Source organism: Salvelinus sp. IW2-2015, linkage group LG23 (genome assembly GCF_002910315.2).
Source record: "Salvelinus sp. IW2-2015 linkage group LG23, ASM291031v2, whole genome shotgun sequence".
NCBI lineage: Eukaryota > Metazoa > Chordata > Actinopteri > Salmoniformes > Salmonidae > Salvelinus > Salvelinus sp. IW2-2015.
The window spans coordinates 19948938-19969867 of record NC_036863.1 but is presented as its reverse complement, the minus strand read 5'-3'; the positions used below and the strand labels follow the sequence as shown (position 1 = coordinate 19969867).

The window sequence follows — 20930 nt, the reverse complement described above, 5'->3', positions numbered from 1 at the left end:
CTCTTCTTCTTCCCTTAACCTCTGTGAACTCCTGCGACTTGAAGGTATCTGAAATATGCAAAAGGCTATTCCCACCTTATATAGAATACATTGTTAAGCATTACCTCTGACCCCAATCAACTCTTCACTTTCAACACCTTCATCTTGGAGTTCAAATGACAATGCCTTGTTAACACCATAGTCCTTTTTACTACGTTTTTATTGTCAGAATGGTGAGATGTGGAAAGGGTGATGATGTGTAGTTGGCTGTCGGAGGTGATTGGTCGGGTGATTTGAAGGTTGTGATTGGTTCCTTTACTCCGCCTCCTTGTCCTCTCCGTGGGTGATAACGTAGCACAGGTTCTTGTAGTCCAGATTGCCGGCGACGTCCAGGGGGAAGTTTGTGAACATGTCTTCAACCTGGATGAGTAAAGCACACAACGGTCACGCTAGGTCATGGGTTGAAACAATAAATTAACTTAGCCCTTTTGCACTTTGAGCTGAATTTGGTGTGTATATTTAGTTTAAATAGAAGTGAACACACACATCTCAAGTCAGGATAAGGCCTTCTTTGAGTAAGCCTGGATGAGACAGGAATCTCCACTCATGGTTTTGCTTTATGCTATGAAAACAAGCCATGGTAAACACGCATGCAATATTAATGTGAGTTATTTCTGTGAACGCATCCATGTGCTTTTAAGAAAGACATACCATGGTCTCCAAGGGACTCAGTAGTACTGCATTAGGTCACTGTAAGTACATAGGGTTCCTGTGCATATATAGTTAGAATGGGTCAGTGCTCTAGATCGAATCGTACTACACCGGCTCTGACGCTTGTCGGATGTGGCAGGGCTTGCAAACCATTACAGACTTAAAGGGAAGCACAACCGAGAGCTGCCCAGTGACACGAGCATACCAGACGAGCTAAACTACTTCTATGCTCGCGTCGAGGCAAATAACACTGAAACATGCATGACAGCACCAGCTGTTCCGTAAGACTGTGTGATCACGCTCTCCGCAGCCGATGTGAGTAAGACCTTTAAACAGGTCAACATTCCCAAGGCCACAGGGCCAGACGGATTACCAGGACGTGGTATCTCTATTGCACTCCACACTGCCCTTTCCCACCTGGACAAAATGAACACCTATGTGAGAATGCTATTCATTGACTACAGCTCAGTGTTTAACATCATAGTGCCCTCAAAGCTCATCAATAAGCTAAGGACCCTGGAACTAAACACCTCCCTCTGCAACTGGATCCTAGACTTCCTGACGGGCCACCCCAGGTGGTAAAGGTAGGTAACAACACATCCGCCACGCTAATCCTCAACACGGGCCCCTCAGGGGTGCGTGCTCAGTCCCCTCCTGTACTCCCTGTTCACTCATGACTGCACGGCCAGGCACAACTCCAACACCATCATTAAGTTTGCCGATGACACAACAGTGGTAGGCCTGATCACCGACAATGACGAGACAGCCTATAGGGAGGAGGTCAGAGACCTGGCCGTGTGGTGCCAGGACAACAACCTCTCCCTAAATGTGATCAAGACAAAGGAGATGATTGTGGACTACAGGAAAAAAGGTGGGCGAGCACGCCCCATTCTCATCGACGGGGCTGTAGTGGAGCAGGTTGAGAGCTTCAAGTTCCTTGGTGTCCACATCACCAACAAACTAACATGGTCCAAGCACACCAAGACAATCGTGAAGAGGCACGACAAAACCTATTCCCCCTCAAAGAGACTGAAAAGATTTGGCATGGGTCCTCAGATCCTCAAAAGTTCTACAGCTGCACCATCGAGAGCATCTGACTGGTTGCATCACTGCCTGGTATGGCAACTGCTCGGCCTCCGATCGCAAGGACACTACAGAGGGTAGTGCGTACGGCCCAGTACATCACTGGAGCAAAGCTTCCTACCATACAGGACCTTTATACCAGGCGGTGTCAGAAGAAGGCCCTAAAAATTGTCAAAGACTCCAGCCATCCTAGTCATAGACTGTTGTCTCTGCTACCGCACGGCAAGCGGTACCGGAGCACCAAGTCTAGGTCCAAGAGGCTTCTAAACAGCTACTACCCCCAAGCCATATGACTCCTGAACATCTAATCAAATGGCTACCCAGACTATTTGCATTGCCCCCCCCTTTTACACCGCTGCTACTCTCTGTTGTTATCTATGCATAGTCACTTTAATAACTCTACCTACATGTACACTACCGTTCAAAAGTTTGGGGTCACTGACTGTAGAAATGTCCTTGTTTTTTAAAGAAAAGCACCTTTTTTGTCCATTAAAATAACTCCAATTTGATCAGAAATACAGTGTAGACATTGTTAATGTTGTAAAAGACTATTGTAGCTGGAAACAGCAACAATATGGAATATCTACATAGGCGTACAGAGGCCTATTATCAGCAACCATCACTCCTGTGTTCCAATGGCACGTTGTGTTAGCTAATCCAAGTTTATCATTTTAAAAGGCTAATTGATCATTAGAAAACCCTTTTGCAATTATGTTGGCACAGCTGAAAACTGTTGAGCTGATTTAAAGAAGCAATAAAACTGGCCTTTTTTAGACTAGTTGAGTATCTGGAGTATCAGCATTTGGGGGTTCGATTAAAGGCTCAAAATGGCCAGAAACAAAGACCTTTCTTCTGAAGCTAATCAGTCTATTATTGTTCTGAGAAATGAAGGCTATTCAATGTGAGAAATTACCAAGAAACTGAAGATCTCGTACAATGCTGTGTACTACTCCCTGCACAGAACAGCGAATACTGTCTCTAACCAGAATAGAAAGAGGAGTGGGAGGCCCCGGTGCACAACTGAGCAAGAGGACAATTACTTAAGAGTGTCTAGTTTGAGAAACAGACGCCTCACAAGTCCTCAACTGGCAGCCTCATTAAATAGTACCCGCAAAACACCAGTCTCAACATCAGCAGTGATGAGGCGACTCCGTGATGCTGGCCTTCTAGGCAGAGTTGCAAAGAAAAAGCCATATCTCTGTCCAGTGTCTGTGTTCTTTTGCCCATCTTAATCTTCTATTTTTATTGGCCAGTCTGAGATATGGCTGCATTGTTGGTTAGGGGCTCGTAAGTAAGCATTTCACTGTAATGTCTACACCTGTTCTATTTGGCACATGTGACTGATAAAATGTGTTTTGATTTGATTTGATGGGGACTCAGATCAGATTCACTGTCTTTGTGATGAAACACAGGATCTCTTTTGTGAGGAGTGGTCTGCGGGATGCGTTTGTTCCATAGCATTTCTGGGCCCTGATGGGGCTCAGGGTCACTGATAAATAGGTTAGAAATGGACATGTACAAAATGGACCTGTGTGATAGATGGGACTCTGACAGGAAATTAGGTATGAGTCAACAACAAAAAAGTCGACCCGATTCCAAACCCAAATCCCACTGAGCATCAGAAACTTGAGAGAAGGACATTACCTCAGCTTCGGTGAACTTGTCCGCCTGAGACATGATGTAATATTTGATACTGGAAGGGAAAACGATGATTCGTTAGGTACAGCACATCAACCGTGACAGGGAGTTATTTTCTCAGAGTTGACCCCAAGGAGTTACACATTCTTCCTTAATTATTTCCTAAAACACTTGCAACATTCTACAAGAAAAGGTCTCTTTGCTCAACAAGAATCCATGACTATAAAACTAGCGACGCTATCACTGATGGATAATTATCAGCAATCAAAAAAGAGATGTTCAATAGATTAGAATTTAGTCATTTTTTTWAAATTAATCTAATGCCTTACTGTAGTACACTCTTAGAAAAAAAGGTGCTTTGGCTGTCCCCATTGGAGAAGCCTTTGAAGAACCCTTTTGGGTTCCATGAAGAACACTTTCTACAGAGGGTTTTACATGGAACTCAAAAGGGTTCTACCTGGAACCAAAAAGGGTTCTCCTATGGGGACAGCCAAATTACCATTTTTTCTAAGAGTGTAGCTAATGACTTACAGATGTAGGATCTTAATTTTTCCCCTGCTGTAGCAAACTGGCTAATAATAATCCTGCAGCAACAGAAATAGGAATTATTGTGTGGATTATAATAAATGGAAAAAAAATTGTAGGGGTTGATCCATTTTTCGTTAGGGCAAATCAAGTCTGACATTTTAAAGTGGAAATTACAAACTTTAAAAGCCTTTTTAAACCTAGAATACACTACAAGTGTGAATTTCCTGCTGTGCAGGAAAATGTTCAGCAACAAAAGAGTGATCAAATTAAGATCCTACATCTGTAGGCCCTGATTCAGACTTGAGTTAAGCGTGTGTAAATGGCACGTAAATACCTGTCTATGCGCTTTTCTCTCTATGCGTAATCTGACCTTGAATTTAAGCATGAGAATAGCATGCTATTCACACACTACTCGTTTGAGGTGGAGCTCGAATAAATGAAGGTGTGGCAGAGGTGTGTCTACAGATACGCTGTATTCTGGCCTTGATTTAATTCCCTCACAATTCCACCAATTTTACGTAAGAGGAACCATGAATAAGATCTAGCGAACCTACCGGTTCTAAGTGGAAAAAGTGTCTACTTAATTTTTTTACGATATAAATAACACCATTCTCCATGCACTGTAATTTACAACTTGAGCTAGGTAAATGTGTAATCTGTTTGGAACATGGGATTGTAAATACATAAAGCAATTGTTTTAGATAATTTTTTCCTTATGATCTCTGGAGATRAGATTGTGAAACCAGCCGTATGGAAGCAAACTGAAAATCATATCAACATGACATGTARGCTATTGCGGCCCCTTTTCCACGGTGAAATAGAATATAAATAGCTGTGCCGTTATTCCGAATTTGTATTGTATGCCCTCATAATTTGCGTGGACGAAATTTGGAGACCCAAGCTTGCCAAATTGATGTATGCGCTTTTGAATGTTTTGATTATATGCCCAGGCTTTTCTCTGTTTTATTTGAACAATTTGCATCATGTTAAATATTAGCCACTATCAGTAGCCACTATCAGTAATACCCACATACATTTATTTTCGCAACATTCAATTCCTTTTATAATTCTTTCCTCTGTCATGTCCTTCTTGGGTCGCTAGCATTAGTGGATCATATTAGGCTAACATTGCGCAATAATTTGGGACATGTAGCCTATTTTAATCATTATGGATCTCAGACCACACGTAGCAGGTTAAACCTGGAGCCTGGCGCACTGTTCATGACGACAGGACCATTGTAATACAGTTCCATGATTAGTGAGAATTAGGGTAGATGCATAAAATTWTTGTTCAACCCCTATTGTAAACTTTTCTCCACCTTCCAATATTTTATGGATTAAACTTGAATATGACAACTTTCAGGATAAATCAAACCACTGTATTTTTTATTAATCAATATATTTAGAGCATAAAGGCTCTCAAAACAGTTTAAAAAAAATACTCATACATACTTTCTTAACCCAAAAATGTGGCTAAATAATCTAGAAGATCAAACTATCTACCAGTTGGTGCGGAAACGGAGACGAATATGCATAGATGGCTTCATTTTATTGATCCCTATATTCTGACTCAGTTCTCTCAATGTATTCTTTTGAGTCTGTCGACAAAAATCTAATTAAAGGTACATCGTATTTAAAGGGATAGCTTAACATAAATGTACAGAAAACCCTATTGAATGAAAACTCTATGAGAAAATCTGTTGGCCAGCAAGTGGACGGGTTTTCAGCAGTTTCATATTTTTAATAGTTACCTTATTCAGTCACGTTACGCGACTGAATAAGGTAAGTCTGAATACCAAATACTGAGAAATGCGTAGGGAAGGCATGAATTCCAAAACTGGGATCAAGCCCTTATTGAATAATTCCTAAAGCGACTAATTAGATAATTTTAGGAATTTGATCATTACTGACTGTACTGCATGCCCAGGGGAAAGAGCTACAGGTACTGTTTCAATGTTTGATGGTATTAGAGTTCATAAAATCCTTACTCTTCTCCCTTGAGGACGCCCTGTCCCTCGGGGTCGAAGATCTTGAAGGCGTTAATAATGGTCTCTTCAGGATCAGTACCTGAGAGAAGACACATGTTTCAGACATACAGCTGGTCTGTCTAAACAGTGCACCGTGGGAAAATGTCACTAAAGGAAAATACAATTTTCCTCATTATAATTCTAGTTCTTAATTTCTGTCTGAATATATGATTGTTGTAAAGCATTATCTAGCCATAATTCTTCTGTTTACATGTGGTGTTGCCTGACCTTTCAACTTCTCGCCAAACATGGAGAGGAATATGGTGAAGTTGATGGGTCCAGGGGCCATCTTCAGCATCTCGTCCAGCTCATCATTACCCACATTGAGACGGCCTGCAGAGACACACAGGACAGGAAGAGATACAGGTCAGAGTTCATTGGGATCACTCACATGACCAGGTGGGGAAAGTGGGAAAGTACAGCAGCACAGGTCTTATGGTCAGAGATGGATCAGTTGGATCAGTCATTCTCTAAATCAATYTTTGTGTTTTGTGAAGCAATCATTACAGTCTCATTGGAGATAGCTAGAGGAGAGAGGGTGTGTTAAACTACTTTAAACCAACCATGGCATTGTTGAATACTTTTTTCTGATTGGCTTAAAGGGCATTATAGAGTGCATTATTTCCCTTTATAAAACTGGGTGGTTTGAGCCCTGAATGCTGATTGGCTGAAAGCTGTGGTATATCAGACCATATACCATGTATTTACTGGTATAATTACGCTGATAACCAGTTTATAATTAAGTGATACTGCCCGATAAGCCGGTGTTTGGAGGACCTACTGGCACAGGTGTTGTTATCACTTTTATACAACGGGTTACCGACATATTCAAATAATGATTGACATTTTTAATTAAAAACGTTATTTTTATGAATTTATTCATACTATTTCATCCTTCCACAAGATATACATCCATAACAATGAGCTAATGAGGCGTGAACATTTTCTCACTCGTCAGGACACTGTTGTTCAGAAGACCTAGCCAACAACACAGCTAACACGATTACTTCAAACTGAAGCTGGAAAGACTGCAAACTAGTTGCACTTCGTTTCGTTTTATTTCTTTGTATATATCCATAAAAAGGATGCAGCTGATTCATGATTTCGACTGGCTGAGAAACGCTGCCTGCCTGTCTGTCTCATCCCGACTCCTGACACCATCATTACTATGGGACAGTTGGAAATCGAATTTGAATATTGAAACAATGTTGCAGATGTTGGAGAGATAGACAGCAAGTTTTATACAGATCTCTGCTGTTGAAAACTAGATGTTAGTCTAAAATAAATGTGAGATAATGTCTAGATGCTTTTTGTAATGGAGATCAAGTTTATAAATTGCTTGGCTTGGCTGATGAGGCAGTGGATTGTGCAGTCAAATTGAACAGAGTAAACAGGCATTTTAATGTCACAGATTTAGCCAGTGGTAACTTGTGGAATTGACACGAGCTGGAATACGATTTTAACCAATCAGCATTCAAGATTAAGCAATAAGGCCCGAGGAGGTGTGGTTTATGGCCAATATACCATGGCTAAGGGCTGTTCTTAGGCATGACCCAACGCAAGGGTTTGTGGTACTGTATATGGCCAATATGTGACCGACAGGCTCAAATCGGTCTTATGTAGCAACATTTGAAATTGTGTTTTTTACATTGGATAAAAGTAGAGACTCAGAGCAACAAATGGTATATCATACACTACAGTTGAGGAACAATGGGAAAGTAATTTTGCTTTTAAAGTTGATAAACAGCTCACTGAACATTACTCGCCCTAGCAGAGCTGGTTAGGCTGTTATGTTATCCAAAGCGTTGGTGACTGCAACTGTGCTGTCAGATTGTCTGTTCCTAAAATCAAAACGTGTCGCTCTCTGAGCGTTCAGAGCGCATGGCCGATGTGTAGGGTTGACCCGAACGTTCTGACCTCACAATGTCAGTCAAGCACCCAAGCTAACTGGCTAGCTACTTCTGTATCCAGGCACTGCACGTTGCGTCGTGCGTAAGAACACTCATTAGCACACCTATGCATGGTAGCTATCAGCAGGCTAGAATTTAATGGCTATAGTTAATTCTTACATGTTCTGTTAGAGCTGCTTTTGAAAGCAAAAGTTGAATTGAAAACATTGTCATTGTTGAATTCGGTTTTAATAAAAGCAAGCTAGGGCTGATGGTTTGGTTAGCTAAACTAGCAAGTCTGTTTGGTTACCAGGGTAACTATTGTAGCTGTCTGATTGGCTTGCTAGCTACTTCAGTGGATGCCAAACACATTTCATCCAGCAAATTAACGCATTTATAGCGCCAAATGTGTTAAATTGTAGCCACATCCTTGGAGAAGTAGTTACGCAAGGGATAGTCAACCCGGGGCTCTATGCGTTCTCTGAAAAAAAAATGCATCTCCATGCGTTCATTATTCTCCATAGAACGCATAGCCCTTGTTGATTATCCCTTGCGCAACTACTTCTCCAAGGATGATAACCTCACCCACCCCTTTTATAATGCAAAGGGAATTCTCCAGAGGAGTTACTAACATTAGCCTTAGCTCACCCAGAGCGCAGAAGGTGTCCCTCAGGTCACTCTTGTCAATGAAACCGTCTCTGTTCTGGTCCATGATTGTGAAAGCCTCCTTGAACTCCTGGATCTGGGCTTGCTCAAACATGGAGAACACATTGGAGCTGGCCTCTGCTGCCTTCTTCTTTGCCTTCTTGGGTGCCTGAGATACAGAGGTAGGATCTTAATTTGAGCTAGTTTGCTACAGCAGGAAAATAATCCTGCAGCAACAGGAAATGTGAATTATTACAGTATGTGGATTATAATTAATGGAAATTTTTGTTGGGGTTCATACATTTTTTCATAAGGGAAAATCAAGTCTAAAAGTTGAAATTAGACATTTCTGAACATCAGAAGCCTTTTTAAACCTAAAATACACTACAAGTTTTACATGTCCTTCAATGTAAAGTTCTCCTGCAACAGGGTGATCAAAATAAGATCCTACATCGGTACACAGGAAAATGACAAGTTCTTTGATGTTATGATGAATAGCAACAGCTTGCATACATTTTGATACAGATTGCATACAGTGACATTATGATGTTTTGACAGTATCATGTAATATTACAGTAATATAACAGTAATAATATAATTACTGTTATATTTCCTAAAAAATAATAGGTCATCATTTACTGGATTGTATTTCAAATGCACAACCAAAACTGAACATCTAACATTGAGCTACAGAGCACAGCATCCAGTCACAAAACTACATGGCTATTAATAGAGTTTGAATAAATGCATTTAAAAACATTAACAGGTGTCTACTTCTGAAGTAAGTTTAGCTACTCCAAGAACTCTCAGCATCCTAGACACCATAGAAGTGAGACACCTAGTTAACCTCAAGGTGAAGATGAAGACAAGTAGAGAGGAGAGAGTGAAGGAGGTGTCATTCTTACCATTGTGTTAGGAGTTTCTCAGTTGTTCACTTACTCTTGAGAGAACACTAAAAAGTGACCCTGGTTACTTATATAGCAAAACATTTGGCTCCTCTGCCCACCTGCACTATGTTTAGACAATGGGGGGACATTACCCTAGGCATGCCAGCCATATAAAGGACTAACACCCACCGCCCCCAGCCACCCATTGTAATTGACCCATGCAGGGGTGCTGTGGCTCTGAACAGTTTAAGTGACACACTATCTTAGAAGCAGGGGACACGGTTAGAAGTTCAAATCTGGCACCTATCCTCGAGAGGGGGCTGGGGGGGGGGGGGGGGGGGGGTATGGTTAGTTGTAAATACGTGAAGAATTGCCTCAGACTTCACAGGTCCTGTACACTCTTAGAAAAAGGTTTCCAAAGGGGTTCTTCGGCTGTCCCCATAGGATAACCCTTTTTAGTTACAGATAGAACTTCTTTGGGTTCCATGTAGACCCTCTGTGGAAAGGCTTCTACATGGAACCCAAAAGGGTCTTACTTGGAACCAAAAATAGTTTTTAAAGGGTTTCTCTAGATAGCGTTTATTTTTGAAGAGTGTAGTTAGGACGTGTGCAACGCCGCATCTCAGCCCGCTAGATTACCACGGTAATGAATTGATGCCCTTGTCTAGTTTGTGTGGAAGGAGAGGCTTGAACAGCTGTGGTGGAGCTTTTCACTAATAGGAGGTTGGACACCATGACTGGATCGGATAAGGGCACTGAGGTCATGGCAGGCATTGTTGAACACTAAACTGTTGCATTGTCTCACAATTAAACATTATAATCAACACCTAAGATATTTCTTTAGAGAGTTGAGCATTGAGCAACCACTACAGCGATGACTGCAGTAAATAACATTGACACAGCTCAAGTCAGCTGCACACTCAAGATAGCTCACTTTTGTCAAACAATTCAGTTGTGCTCACAGTTCAAATTTATTTCTGAAATAGTATTTTGGGACCAAAGTATGTCACTATTGGCAGCACAGATGTGTCTGGGTAGTATAAGCCAAACACCAGATTCTTGATAGAAACATAAGCCCTTCAGATTGAATGGTCAAGCGATAAAATAGCTCCTATTGACCTCAGTTGTACAGATATGGATTGCTGTTGTGCTGGCGGCGCTTTATATGTTTGTGTGGAAAACAGGTGACCATTGTTGTGTCAGACGGCAGTAACTCACTCCACAGGAGAGAGGCCTATTTTAGCTGAGTGATACATAGGTGTGTGTGTGTGTGTGTGTGTGTGTGTGTGTGTGTGTGTGTGTGTGTGTGTGTGTGTGTGTGTGTGTGTGTGTGGTGTGTGTGTGTGTTTGTGGCTGTGTCGTGGTGCGTGGGTGCCGTGCGTGCGTGCGTGCGTGCGTGCGTGCGTCGTGCGTGCGTGCCGTGCGTCGTGCGCTGCTGTGCGTGCGTGCGTGCGTGCGTGCGTGCGAGTGTGCACGTGCATGTGCGTGTGTGTACAGTAAAATAAAATTTGCTCGTATAACGAATGGGTTTGGGGAGACTTTGAAGACTGTGGAGAATGTCCTATTGCTGTGGCCCCTGGCACGACATTGTGTGGACCAGGGTGAGGATATTCACGGAGGGCCAATGGAGGGTTGTGTCCATGTTGGGTGCTTCTCCAAGCAGAGGGAGCGGCGAGGAGTCAAGGTCTCCAGGGGCAACAGTGCCATGGGCACTGCATTCCTCCACTAACACAGATGACTTGGACTCCTTCCAAGCATTATTCTTGCACCCTCAAGGCCCTCCTCCATTTCCACACAGCCCTGTCAATCACTGTATTCACATCATAGACTACCAGACATGTCAATCACTTCTAGAATTCTCCCCCTACTGCATGTAGGGCTACATGCACAATATGTACTCTAGTTATATCTGACTCAGGGGAGTGTTTGCCGAATGGCCAAATGGCATTCCTTTCAGATCCACTGTCCACACGGAGAGGAGAAATAAAGGCTTAGAGACAGGGACAAGGTCTCACATTTGCACAAAAATCCAAGTTTTGCATATGTGTCTCTCATATTAGAATTTAGCCCTGTGAGAGTATGCGCATCTTTGAGTGTAGTCCCTATTATTAGACACTTCCCAGTGAATGTTTTGTCTGTGTTGACTAATTCCCTGACAGGGGGAAAGGATCCATCTGATCCACCTGATCCACCTGAAGCTCACTGTTGTCATAGGGCTTTGGCCAGCTCAATTTATTATAGGCCACTCCATCAGTTAGGCCTTCAGCGCCCCCCGGTGATTAAATTGCGGTTGCTAACTGTGAAATTGAGATCAAGCTCATACAGACACCCTATCTGAAATTGACCCCTTCCCCCTAAACAATTGTGGAGATCTGAGATTTAATAACTGTAAGCGTATGGCAAAACCTCAGCCTAGAAGAACAAGCTTGAACTATTACAGAAGGTACATTTTTTATTTAACTAGGTAAGTCAGTTAAGAACAAATTCTTATTTACAATGACAGACTAGTGGGTTAACTGCCTTGTTCAGGGACAGAACGACAGCTTTGTACCTTGTCAGCTCAGGGATTCGATCTACCAACCTTTCAGTTACTGGCCCAACAGTCTAACCACTAGGCTACCTGCCATCCCAAAATTAGGGTGAGGGAACTCCTAGATTCTGCAGAGATAATGAAAGATAATGCCAAGCAAGGTACAGTACCGTGCATTAACAAAGCTTTTTTGGAAGGTGAAAATATGTTAATGAATTAATACATATACTAAGTGGTTTGCTATCTCTTACAGAAGGATATTATATACCTCAGCTAAATAGTAATTTCATATGATTGTCAGTAGATGGCGACGTATTCCCAGAGAAGGGCACTGATCATACTTTATACCGTTTCAATTTACAGTGAAACTAAACAATACCAGGTAGAGAGAGTGGATGAACCTCCATCTTTGATGTTAGTCCATTAACTTTGTTGACATATTTAGTAAGTACCTGAAAAATAATGTATATTTATCCCACAGAATATTTGTTTTTATTTCTGTCTGATATATAGTAATGCAATATGATATGACATTAATAATCTATCAAATTATTCCAATGATGAACCTCTACTTGAACCAATAATGGCACTATAATATGATTTACATTCCATCCCCCACATACACACAAACACTCCCACAGACAAGCACCCAACAATACTCGCTGGGTGGCTTTCAACTCACCCTCCCAATTCCATTCATTTCCGATGTCTTCTAAAAGGCTAGCATTTCCTTAATTAAAATTTAATTCAGCATGCCGTCTCCTTAAAACAAGGACTAGCCTCCAGAGAATTCTTATTTGATTAAAAAAAGACGAGGAGGAGAAGCGGGGAGTCATGGGTAGATCTTCGTGTGGGGGAGACGGCCCTAATTGGGCTCCCCAGAGGGCCCTGACTGAGAGAGAGCGAGAGAGGGAGAACAAGTCAGAGAGAGAGAGCGGGAGAGAGAGGGGCAGCAGCAGTAGCAACAGCAGTAGTGGTAGTCGTAGCACCAGGCTCTGGTGGGTTAGGAAAACAAATTGCCAGTGGGAGGGAAGATGCTGGGCTGAGTGCTCCCTGAGCCCCTTGCTGAGGAGAGGGGAGGAGCACAGAGCCTCAGGGGTCTACTGGGGCCCTCCTCAAATCCCAATCCCCTCCTCAACACCGCACTGCACGCCTGGGCTACTATCTGCTACAGCTCCCTATGTCTCACTCTTCCTCTCTTCCCCTGTGTGATTTCAGCTCTCTTCTTTTCCCCTTTTCTCTCTCCCTCTCTCTTCATGTGTGAGCYATACTTATGTTCCCTCTCTCCCTCTCCCTTCTGAGCTATACTTCAACATGGCTCCTCTCTCGCTCTTTCCTCTTACTGTACCCGAGTTACACTGCTTCCTCTGTTCCCCCTCTCCCCCCTCTGTCTTCATCCCTTTTCCTGCACACTTGTATGAATATTTGTGTGTGCGTGCACATGTATGTGTGTGTGTGACTTTCTGACAGTCACACAAGGGAGCCCAGCCAGGGGAGATGGGGACAGGAAAGTGTATCCTTCTCAGTTCCCTCATGGCCTATGTGCATTCAGCATGTCACTGCTATTGTTGTAGTCCATTTGCATAGCAATGCTTTGTTTGAATTAGCCCACGGCACAATTTATATATTTTTATCTCTACAGTTTCAGTGCATAATGTACTGTCATTTTGAATAAGAATTCAATTTTAAGAATTATGATGTGTGTGTATGCTACTATTCATTTTTCTTTAAGTGATATTCACTGCTGTACGTCCTCCTGTACATGTAATGTAAAACGTTGGTACCATTCTTCAACGCAGCACACCAAGTTGGCAGGTTGATTAACAGTAATTTTCCATTTTAATTGGGAAACCCAAACATAATTAATCATCAGAAAGCCCCCTACCCCCACCTTTCTCCTTCTTTCCTCCCTCTCTCTCTCTCTCTCTCTTTCTTTTTTGAAAGGAGATGTTGGGAAACGCTCCTTCATCAAACTTGCCCATCCGTGTCTGTTAAGTTCCCATCTTCCGCTGCGCAAACACAATCGTCACGCCGAAGTGCYTTGTTAAGGCACAGATAGCCCCCAGAGAGAGAGAGGAGCTAGCTGGTCCCTGCAATACTGACGCACTCACATGCATGATTAGCTTTAAATGGACGGCCCTGATGAGGCCAGGACTGACGGCGTATCTACGACACTCACTCAATGTCTAGCAAGAGAGTGGGAGACTGAGGAAAGGAGAGAGAAAGAGGGAGAGAGAGAGGGGGGAGGAGGACATGTAGAGAAAGGGAAAGAGAGAAGGGCAGAGAAAGGAATAGATGGAGAGAGAGAGAGAGAGAGAGAGAGAGAGAGAGAGAGAGAGAGAGAGAGAGAGAGAGAGAGAGAGAGAGAGAGAAAGTGAGAGAAAGTGAGAGAGAGAGAAGCCGACAGAATCGTTTAAATAAATCCTATATGTGTGGGGGGAGAAAAAGTGATACATGCATTTAAATCTCAAGTGCTTTCAGCACATTTTCTCCAGGATTTGTCTTTGATTAATGTAATATCTCCTCTTCAAAGACAATATACATTTGTTCAACATTTCTACAAAAGTCTAGCTTAATTGAGACTCATCTTTTCTCCATTCAGAACTGTAACTTATAGCCGAAACTCATTTTTTCTCTATTTAGTTACTAATAGTTGTCCAATTTAGTCTCATTACGAGTTGAGCATTTCATTGGAATAAGTCCTCTTAAACAGAGAGTGAGAGGAGGTGATGTGAGATACAGATGCGAGTGTAATAGCTAGCTACAGTTGAAGTCGGAAGTTTACATACACTTAGGTTGGAGCCATTAAAACTCGTTTTTCAACCACTCCACAAATTTCTTGTTAACAAAGTATAGTTTTGGCAAGTCGGTTAGGACATCTACTTTGTGAATGACACAAGTAATTATTCCAACAATTGTTTACAGACAGAATATTTCACTTATAATTCACTGTATCATAATTCCAGTGGGTCAGAAGTTTACATACACTAAGTGCCTTTATACTGCTTGGAAAATTCCAGAAAATTATGTCATGGATTTAGAAGCTTCTGATAGGCTAACTGACATAATTTGAGACAATTGGAGGTGTACCTGTGGATGTATTTCAAGGCCTACCTTCAAACTCAGTGGCTCTTTGCTTGACATCATGGGAAAATCAAAAAGAATCAGCCAAGACCTCAGGAAAAAAATTGTAGACCTCCACAAGTCTGGTTCATCCTTGGGAGCAATTTCCAAACGCCTGAAGGTCCCACGTTCATCTGTACAAACAATAGTACGCAAGAATAAACACCATGGGACCACGCAGCCGTAATACCGCTCAGGAAGGAAACGCATTATGTCTCCTAGAGATAAAGGTACTTTGGTGCAAAAAGTGCAAATCAATCCCAGAACAACAGCAAAGGACCTTGTGAAGATGCTGGAGGAAACAGGTACAAAAGTATCTATATCCACAGTAAAACGAGTCCTATATCGACATAACCTGAAAGGCCGCTCAGCAAGGAAGAAGCCACTCCTCCAAAACCGTCATAAAAAAGCCAGACTACAGTTTGCAACTGCACATGAGGACAAAGATCGTACTTTTTGGAGAAATGTCCACTGGTCTGATGAAACAAAAATAGAACTGTTTGGCCATAATGACCATCGTTATGTTTGGAGGGAAAAGGGGGAGGCTTGCAAGCCGAAGAACACCATCCCAACTGTGAAGCGCGGGGGTGGCAGCATCATGTTGTGGGGGTGCTTTGCTGCAGGAGGGACTGATGCACTTCACAAAATAGATGGCCAATTATGTGGATATATTGAAGCAACATCTCAAGGCATCAGTCAATAAGTTGAAGGTTGGTCGCAAATGGGTCTTCCAAATGGACAATGACCCCAAACATACTTCCAAAGTTGTGGCAAAATGGCTTAAGGACAACAAAATCAAGGTATTGGAGTGGCCATCACAAATCCCTGACCTCAATCCTATAGAAAATCTGTGGGCAGAACTGAAAAAGCATGTGCAAGCAAGGCGGCCAACAAACCTGACTCAGTTACATCAGCTCTGTCAGCAGGAATGGGCCAAAATTCACCCAACTTATTGTAGGAAGCTTGTGGAAGGCTACCCGAAACGTTTGACCCAAGTTGAACAATTTAAAGGCAATGCTACCAAATACTAATTGAGTGTATGTAAACTTCTGACCCACTGGGAATGTGGTGAAAGAAATAAAAGCTGAAATAAATCACTCTCTACTATTATTCTGACATTTCACATTCATGAAATAAAGTGGTGATCCTAACTGACCTAAGGCAGGGAATTTTTACTCGGGTTAAATGTCAGGAATTGTGAAAAACTGAGTTTAAATGTATTTGGCTAAGGTGTATGTAAACTTCTGACTTCAACTGTATATATTATCCATGATTATGATTAGGTCATTGTGTGTGCATGTCATGTGTCTGTCTATATGCCAACCTATCTGTCTGTACTGTACGTATAGTGCATTCGGAAAGTACTCAGACCCCTATCCTTTTCCCACATTTTGTTACAATTGTGTCTTATTCTAAAATGGATAAACATATTTTTTCCCTCATCAATCTACACACAATATCCCATGATGACAAAGTGAAAACAGGTTTTTAGAAATGTTTGCTAATTTATWAAAAATATAACATGTAAATACCTTCTTTACATAAGTATTCAAACCCTTTGCTATGAGATTTGAAATTGAGCTCAGGTGCATCCTGTATCCAATGGTCTTTTTTTATGTTTCTATAACTTGATTSGAGTCCACCTGTGGTAAATTTAATTGATTGGACATGATTTGGAAAGGTACACATCTGTCTATATAAGGTCTCACAGATGACAGTGCATGTCCGAGAAAAAACCAAGCCATGAGGTTGAAGGAATATTCCGTAGATCTCCGAGACAGGATTGTGTCGAGGCACAGATTTGGGGAAGGGTACCAAACAATTTATGCAGCATTGAAGGTCCCCAAGAACACAGTGGCCTCCATCATTCTTAAATGGAAGAAGTTTGGAACCACCAAGACTCTTCCTAGAGCTGGCCGCCAGGCAAAATTGAGCAATCGGGGAAGAAGAGCCATGGTCAGGGAGGTGACCAAGAACGCGATGGTCACTCTGACAGAGCTCAAGAGTTCCTCTRTGGAGATGGGAGAACCTTTTAGAAGGACAACCATTTCTGCAGCACTCCACCAAACAGACCTTTATGGTAGAGTGGCCAGACGGAAGCCACTCCTCAGTAAAAGGAACATGTCAGCCCGATTGGAGTTTGCCAAAAGACACCTAAAGGACTCTCACATCATGAGAAACAACATTCTCTGGTCTGATGAAACCAAGATTGAACTCTTTGGCCTGAATGCCAAGCGTCACATCTGGAGGAAACCTGGCACCATCCCTACGGTGAAACATGGTGGTGGCAGCATCATGCTGTGGGGATGTTTTTCAGTGGCAGGGACTGGGAGACTAGTCAGGATGGAGGGAAAGATGAACAGAGCAAAGTACAGAGAGATCCTTCATGAAAATCTGCTCCAGAGCGCTCAGGACCTCAGACTGGGGGCGAAGGTTCACCTTCCAACACGACAACAACCCTAAGCACACAGCCAAGACAACACAGGAGTGGCTTCGGGACAAGTCTCTGAATGTCCTTACGTGGCCCAGCCAGGGCCTGAAATTGAACCCGATTGAAACATCTCTGGAGAGACCTGAAAATAGCTGTGTAGCGACGCTCCCCATCCAACCTGATAGAGCTTGAGAGGATATGCAGAGAAGAATGGAAGAAACTCCCCAAATACAGGTGTGCCAAGCTTGTAGCTTCATACCCAAGGAGACATGAGGCTGTTATYGCTGCCAAAGGTGCTTCAACAAAGTACTGAGTAAAGGATCTGAATACTTGTGTAAATGTGATATTTCAGTTTWAATTTTTTATAAATTAGCAAACATTTCTAAAAAACTGTTTTTGCTTTGTCATTATGGGGTATTGTGTGTAGATTGATGAGCGAAAAAAAAAGATTTAATCCATTTAAGATTAAGGCTTTAACGAAACAAAATGTGGATAAAGTCAAGGGGTCTAAATACTTTCCGACGGCACTGTATGAGTGTTTGTTTGCCTTTGTATGTTCTCCTATACTCTAATAATTTAATTGAAAATGTTCTAGACCACTACCTGTGCCTGGGAGGGTTCTAGTGGGGGAAAGTGCACTACTGAACAGACACAGTGAGATAATACTGACAGGATGTCTCTCTCTCTCACGGTAAGGATACCCTTGGCTGCAATGGAAAGGGGCATGCTGGCCTGTCTTTCAGGTTTGATTTCTAATCACTGTGCACCCCACCCAGCCCAAGCATTAACTGAGAGAAAATGTATGTGGGTGAATGGGGGAAAAGTCACTCATAAACGGAAAGTGCATCCATTAATAAGTTGACAGGGGTTTTATGAGGGGTTGTAGGAGGTTTGTACTCACTATGAATAAATGGCAGCCCGCTCCTATGGTTGACTTAGTATTTAGTAGTCTTCTAAATGTATTGAATTTGAAATGAGGTAGTCTAAGATAACTTGTTTGAGTACATCAGTTTATCGGCTGTATAAATTGGTTGCCTCTATTTGTTCTCAAGCAGGCCATTTTGTGGTTTAATAGAATCCACAGATGTTTCACCTAAAAGCATTAATTTACTCTTTGCTTCTTAGAATGATTCATTAGATAACGTAATGTCTGTTTGGGGGTGTGATGATAAAATCCATACGTTTAGGAGAACAGACTAGTTTGGTGCGCTAGGTCTTATGGGGGATCTTAATTACATGTACGGTTACATGCATCAAATGACAGGGTCGAACAAGTATGCATTTCCTTCTCTTCAAGTGGGCTTGCATGCGGTGCCATGGGATTTTGTTAAATGCTAAATGTGTCTGGTGTTTCTCTTTACTTTTCAACAAGTTATTCTGCCACTAATGAGCCAAAGAACTTTAAGAGCCAGGAATTTTCAACGGGAGCAATTGTGGCTGGGTGAAACAGCCTCTGATTCTATGGTAACTTAGAAAGGCTATACTGTTTCCTTGTACAATGATATACAAATAGTCTGGAAAAAATGGTTGCTTCTAAGACAGCTAAATTTATCATTTTGTACTGTGCAGGGTTCAACAAAAGTGCAAAATCCAAATTGAAGTTGAACTTCATATTATATAAATATATGTATATTATATAAATAACCTTTATCAGCATAACAAAAATGTTCAACAGTCTGTGACTACGGAAAATATATATATATAAAAAGATAACACTACATTCAGGCCTGCTGTATTAAGGCAAATAAATAATGATGTCAATAGTATGTGTGCAGGAGTGAACAATACTTGGCTTTATAATCACTGTGATTACATGATTMTTTTTTATTTGGGACTTTAAAATAATTAAAACTGACATCCAGCAATATTCAAGTTCTTAAATGTGTTAAAAGTTTACATGAGTTACTTGACCTTAATATATACATTTTCTCTATTATAAACAAAAACACCAAAGTTGTGATTAAATTCTTTAAGTTTACTTTAGGCTATTTTAGATCTGTAAAATCTGAGAAAAGGTGTTGGTGAATAGTTTGTAAAGTCAAAAGAAGGAAACTTTACAATCGAAAATAGCATAATGTATATAGCACAACATTGAAACCTATAGATTCAAGCAGGTTGCTCGTATTCCTATTTCAGACCTACAGGGGCGCTGTTATCCCAAATTCAAGTTCAAATTCAAGCACACATTGCTGAGACGGCTGAAGTATTAATAAACATTAGTCCATGAACATATAGTAATACTTTTACAATGCAAACTATACATTGCAATTACTACATTTATTTAAAAAAGTTCAAGTAAAACATTCTGTGCAGGAATTAATTTACAATAAAATAGGTCTAACCTCCTATCAGTGTTATTTTTAAAACCCTTACAGAGCTTTATCATGATTAATTGGATTCCTTTCTAATATCAAGTTTAACAACCTCAATATAACGAGATCAAACTATAGAGGCCTAATTAAAATGCATTTGATCAGACACTGTTTCCTTTTTTATCAACAAATATCCCCACTATAAAACTACCAATCAATTGATTGGTGGTGGCTTGTTCAAGTAAGAACACTTCAATAGGGCGTTTGTTTATACGTTTTAATTTACAAAGGGCGTTCATACGTTTTAATTTGTTTGTTTTAATTTGTTTCACTTGAAAGAGAACTGACGGTTCACAGAATAATTGTTTGACTTAAAAGATGGCTGCCACAAAGAACTAGTAACATGACTAGTGTAAAAACKAACTATTATAGAATGATCATCTTAATCCAACAATCATTAAATGCATTTGAGCATTGATGAATAAATTGCACAAAGAAATGACAGAAACATCAGAAACAATAGCCTAAATGTAAAACACGAGGAACTACATTTGGCAATCATTTTCTAATGTATAGTAAGCAATATGAAATAGCAATATTGGCAATAACAGGTCGAAAAACGAATAAGCAGTCCAAAATGCACACTCGACAACAAATCTTACTGCATCGTTCACGATCTACGTGGAAGATCCATCCCGTGTTTTAGCTGTTAAAGAAATTGCCAACTCCCATTCAATAATTCTATTCCGTGGCCCTATTCAATATTACAGGTTCCTGTTCAATAACTCCATTCCGCGCACATGTTCAATAAGCGATGGCCCTGTTCAATTGCTCCGCTCCGTGTTTTGCGCGCGCTCCCCCTCCTTTCTACTGAACTCCAGCCCCTCGCGCTCTCTCTATCAGCCTCTCACTCAGTCTCAATATGTCTCAAGATGGCGGCCAATGCGGGATCGATGTTTCAATATTGGAAGCGCTTAGATTTACAGCAGCTGCAGGTCAGCCTTTTTCCTTCAAGTTTCTCTGCTTTCTTGAAGCCTTATGTGTGGAAACCCGTTGTCGAGTTGTGGCTTCGCTCTTGAGCCCCTCTTTGCCGGTGTTTGTGGCCGCTTTTGGAGCTCTCTTCTCCCATTGATTAAAGCGGCTCTCT

At 41.5% G+C, this 20930-nt stretch overlaps 1 protein-coding gene across 3 annotated transcripts; it reads right to left on the bottom strand.

Moving 5' to 3' along the window:
- Nucleotides 1-181: 181 nt before the first annotated feature.
- LOC111950555 (myosin regulatory light chain 2, ventricular/cardiac muscle isoform-like) lies at nt 182-20567 on the bottom strand. 3 transcript variants are annotated; one of them, XM_070434251.1, is made up of 6 exons: nt 20446-20567; nt 8504-8669; nt 6195-6299; nt 5928-6006; nt 3418-3466; nt 182-399 (listed from the first exon to the last, which is right to left on the bottom strand). In XM_070434251.1, exons 2-6 carry the CDS (start codon nt 8613-8615, stop codon nt 295-297), a joined length of 450 nt encoding a protein of 149 aa, XP_070290352.1. In that variant the 5' UTR covers nt 8616-8669; nt 20446-20567; the 3' UTR covers nt 182-294. The 3 variants fall into 3 exon arrangements, with proteins under 3 accessions (XP_070290352.1, XP_023823962.1, XP_023823963.1); XM_023968194.2 differs by lacking the exon at nt 20446-20567 and adding an exon at nt 12600-12881; XM_023968195.2 differs by lacking the exon at nt 20446-20567 and adding an exon at nt 9406-9511.
- Nucleotides 20568-20930: the final 363 nt, after the last annotated feature.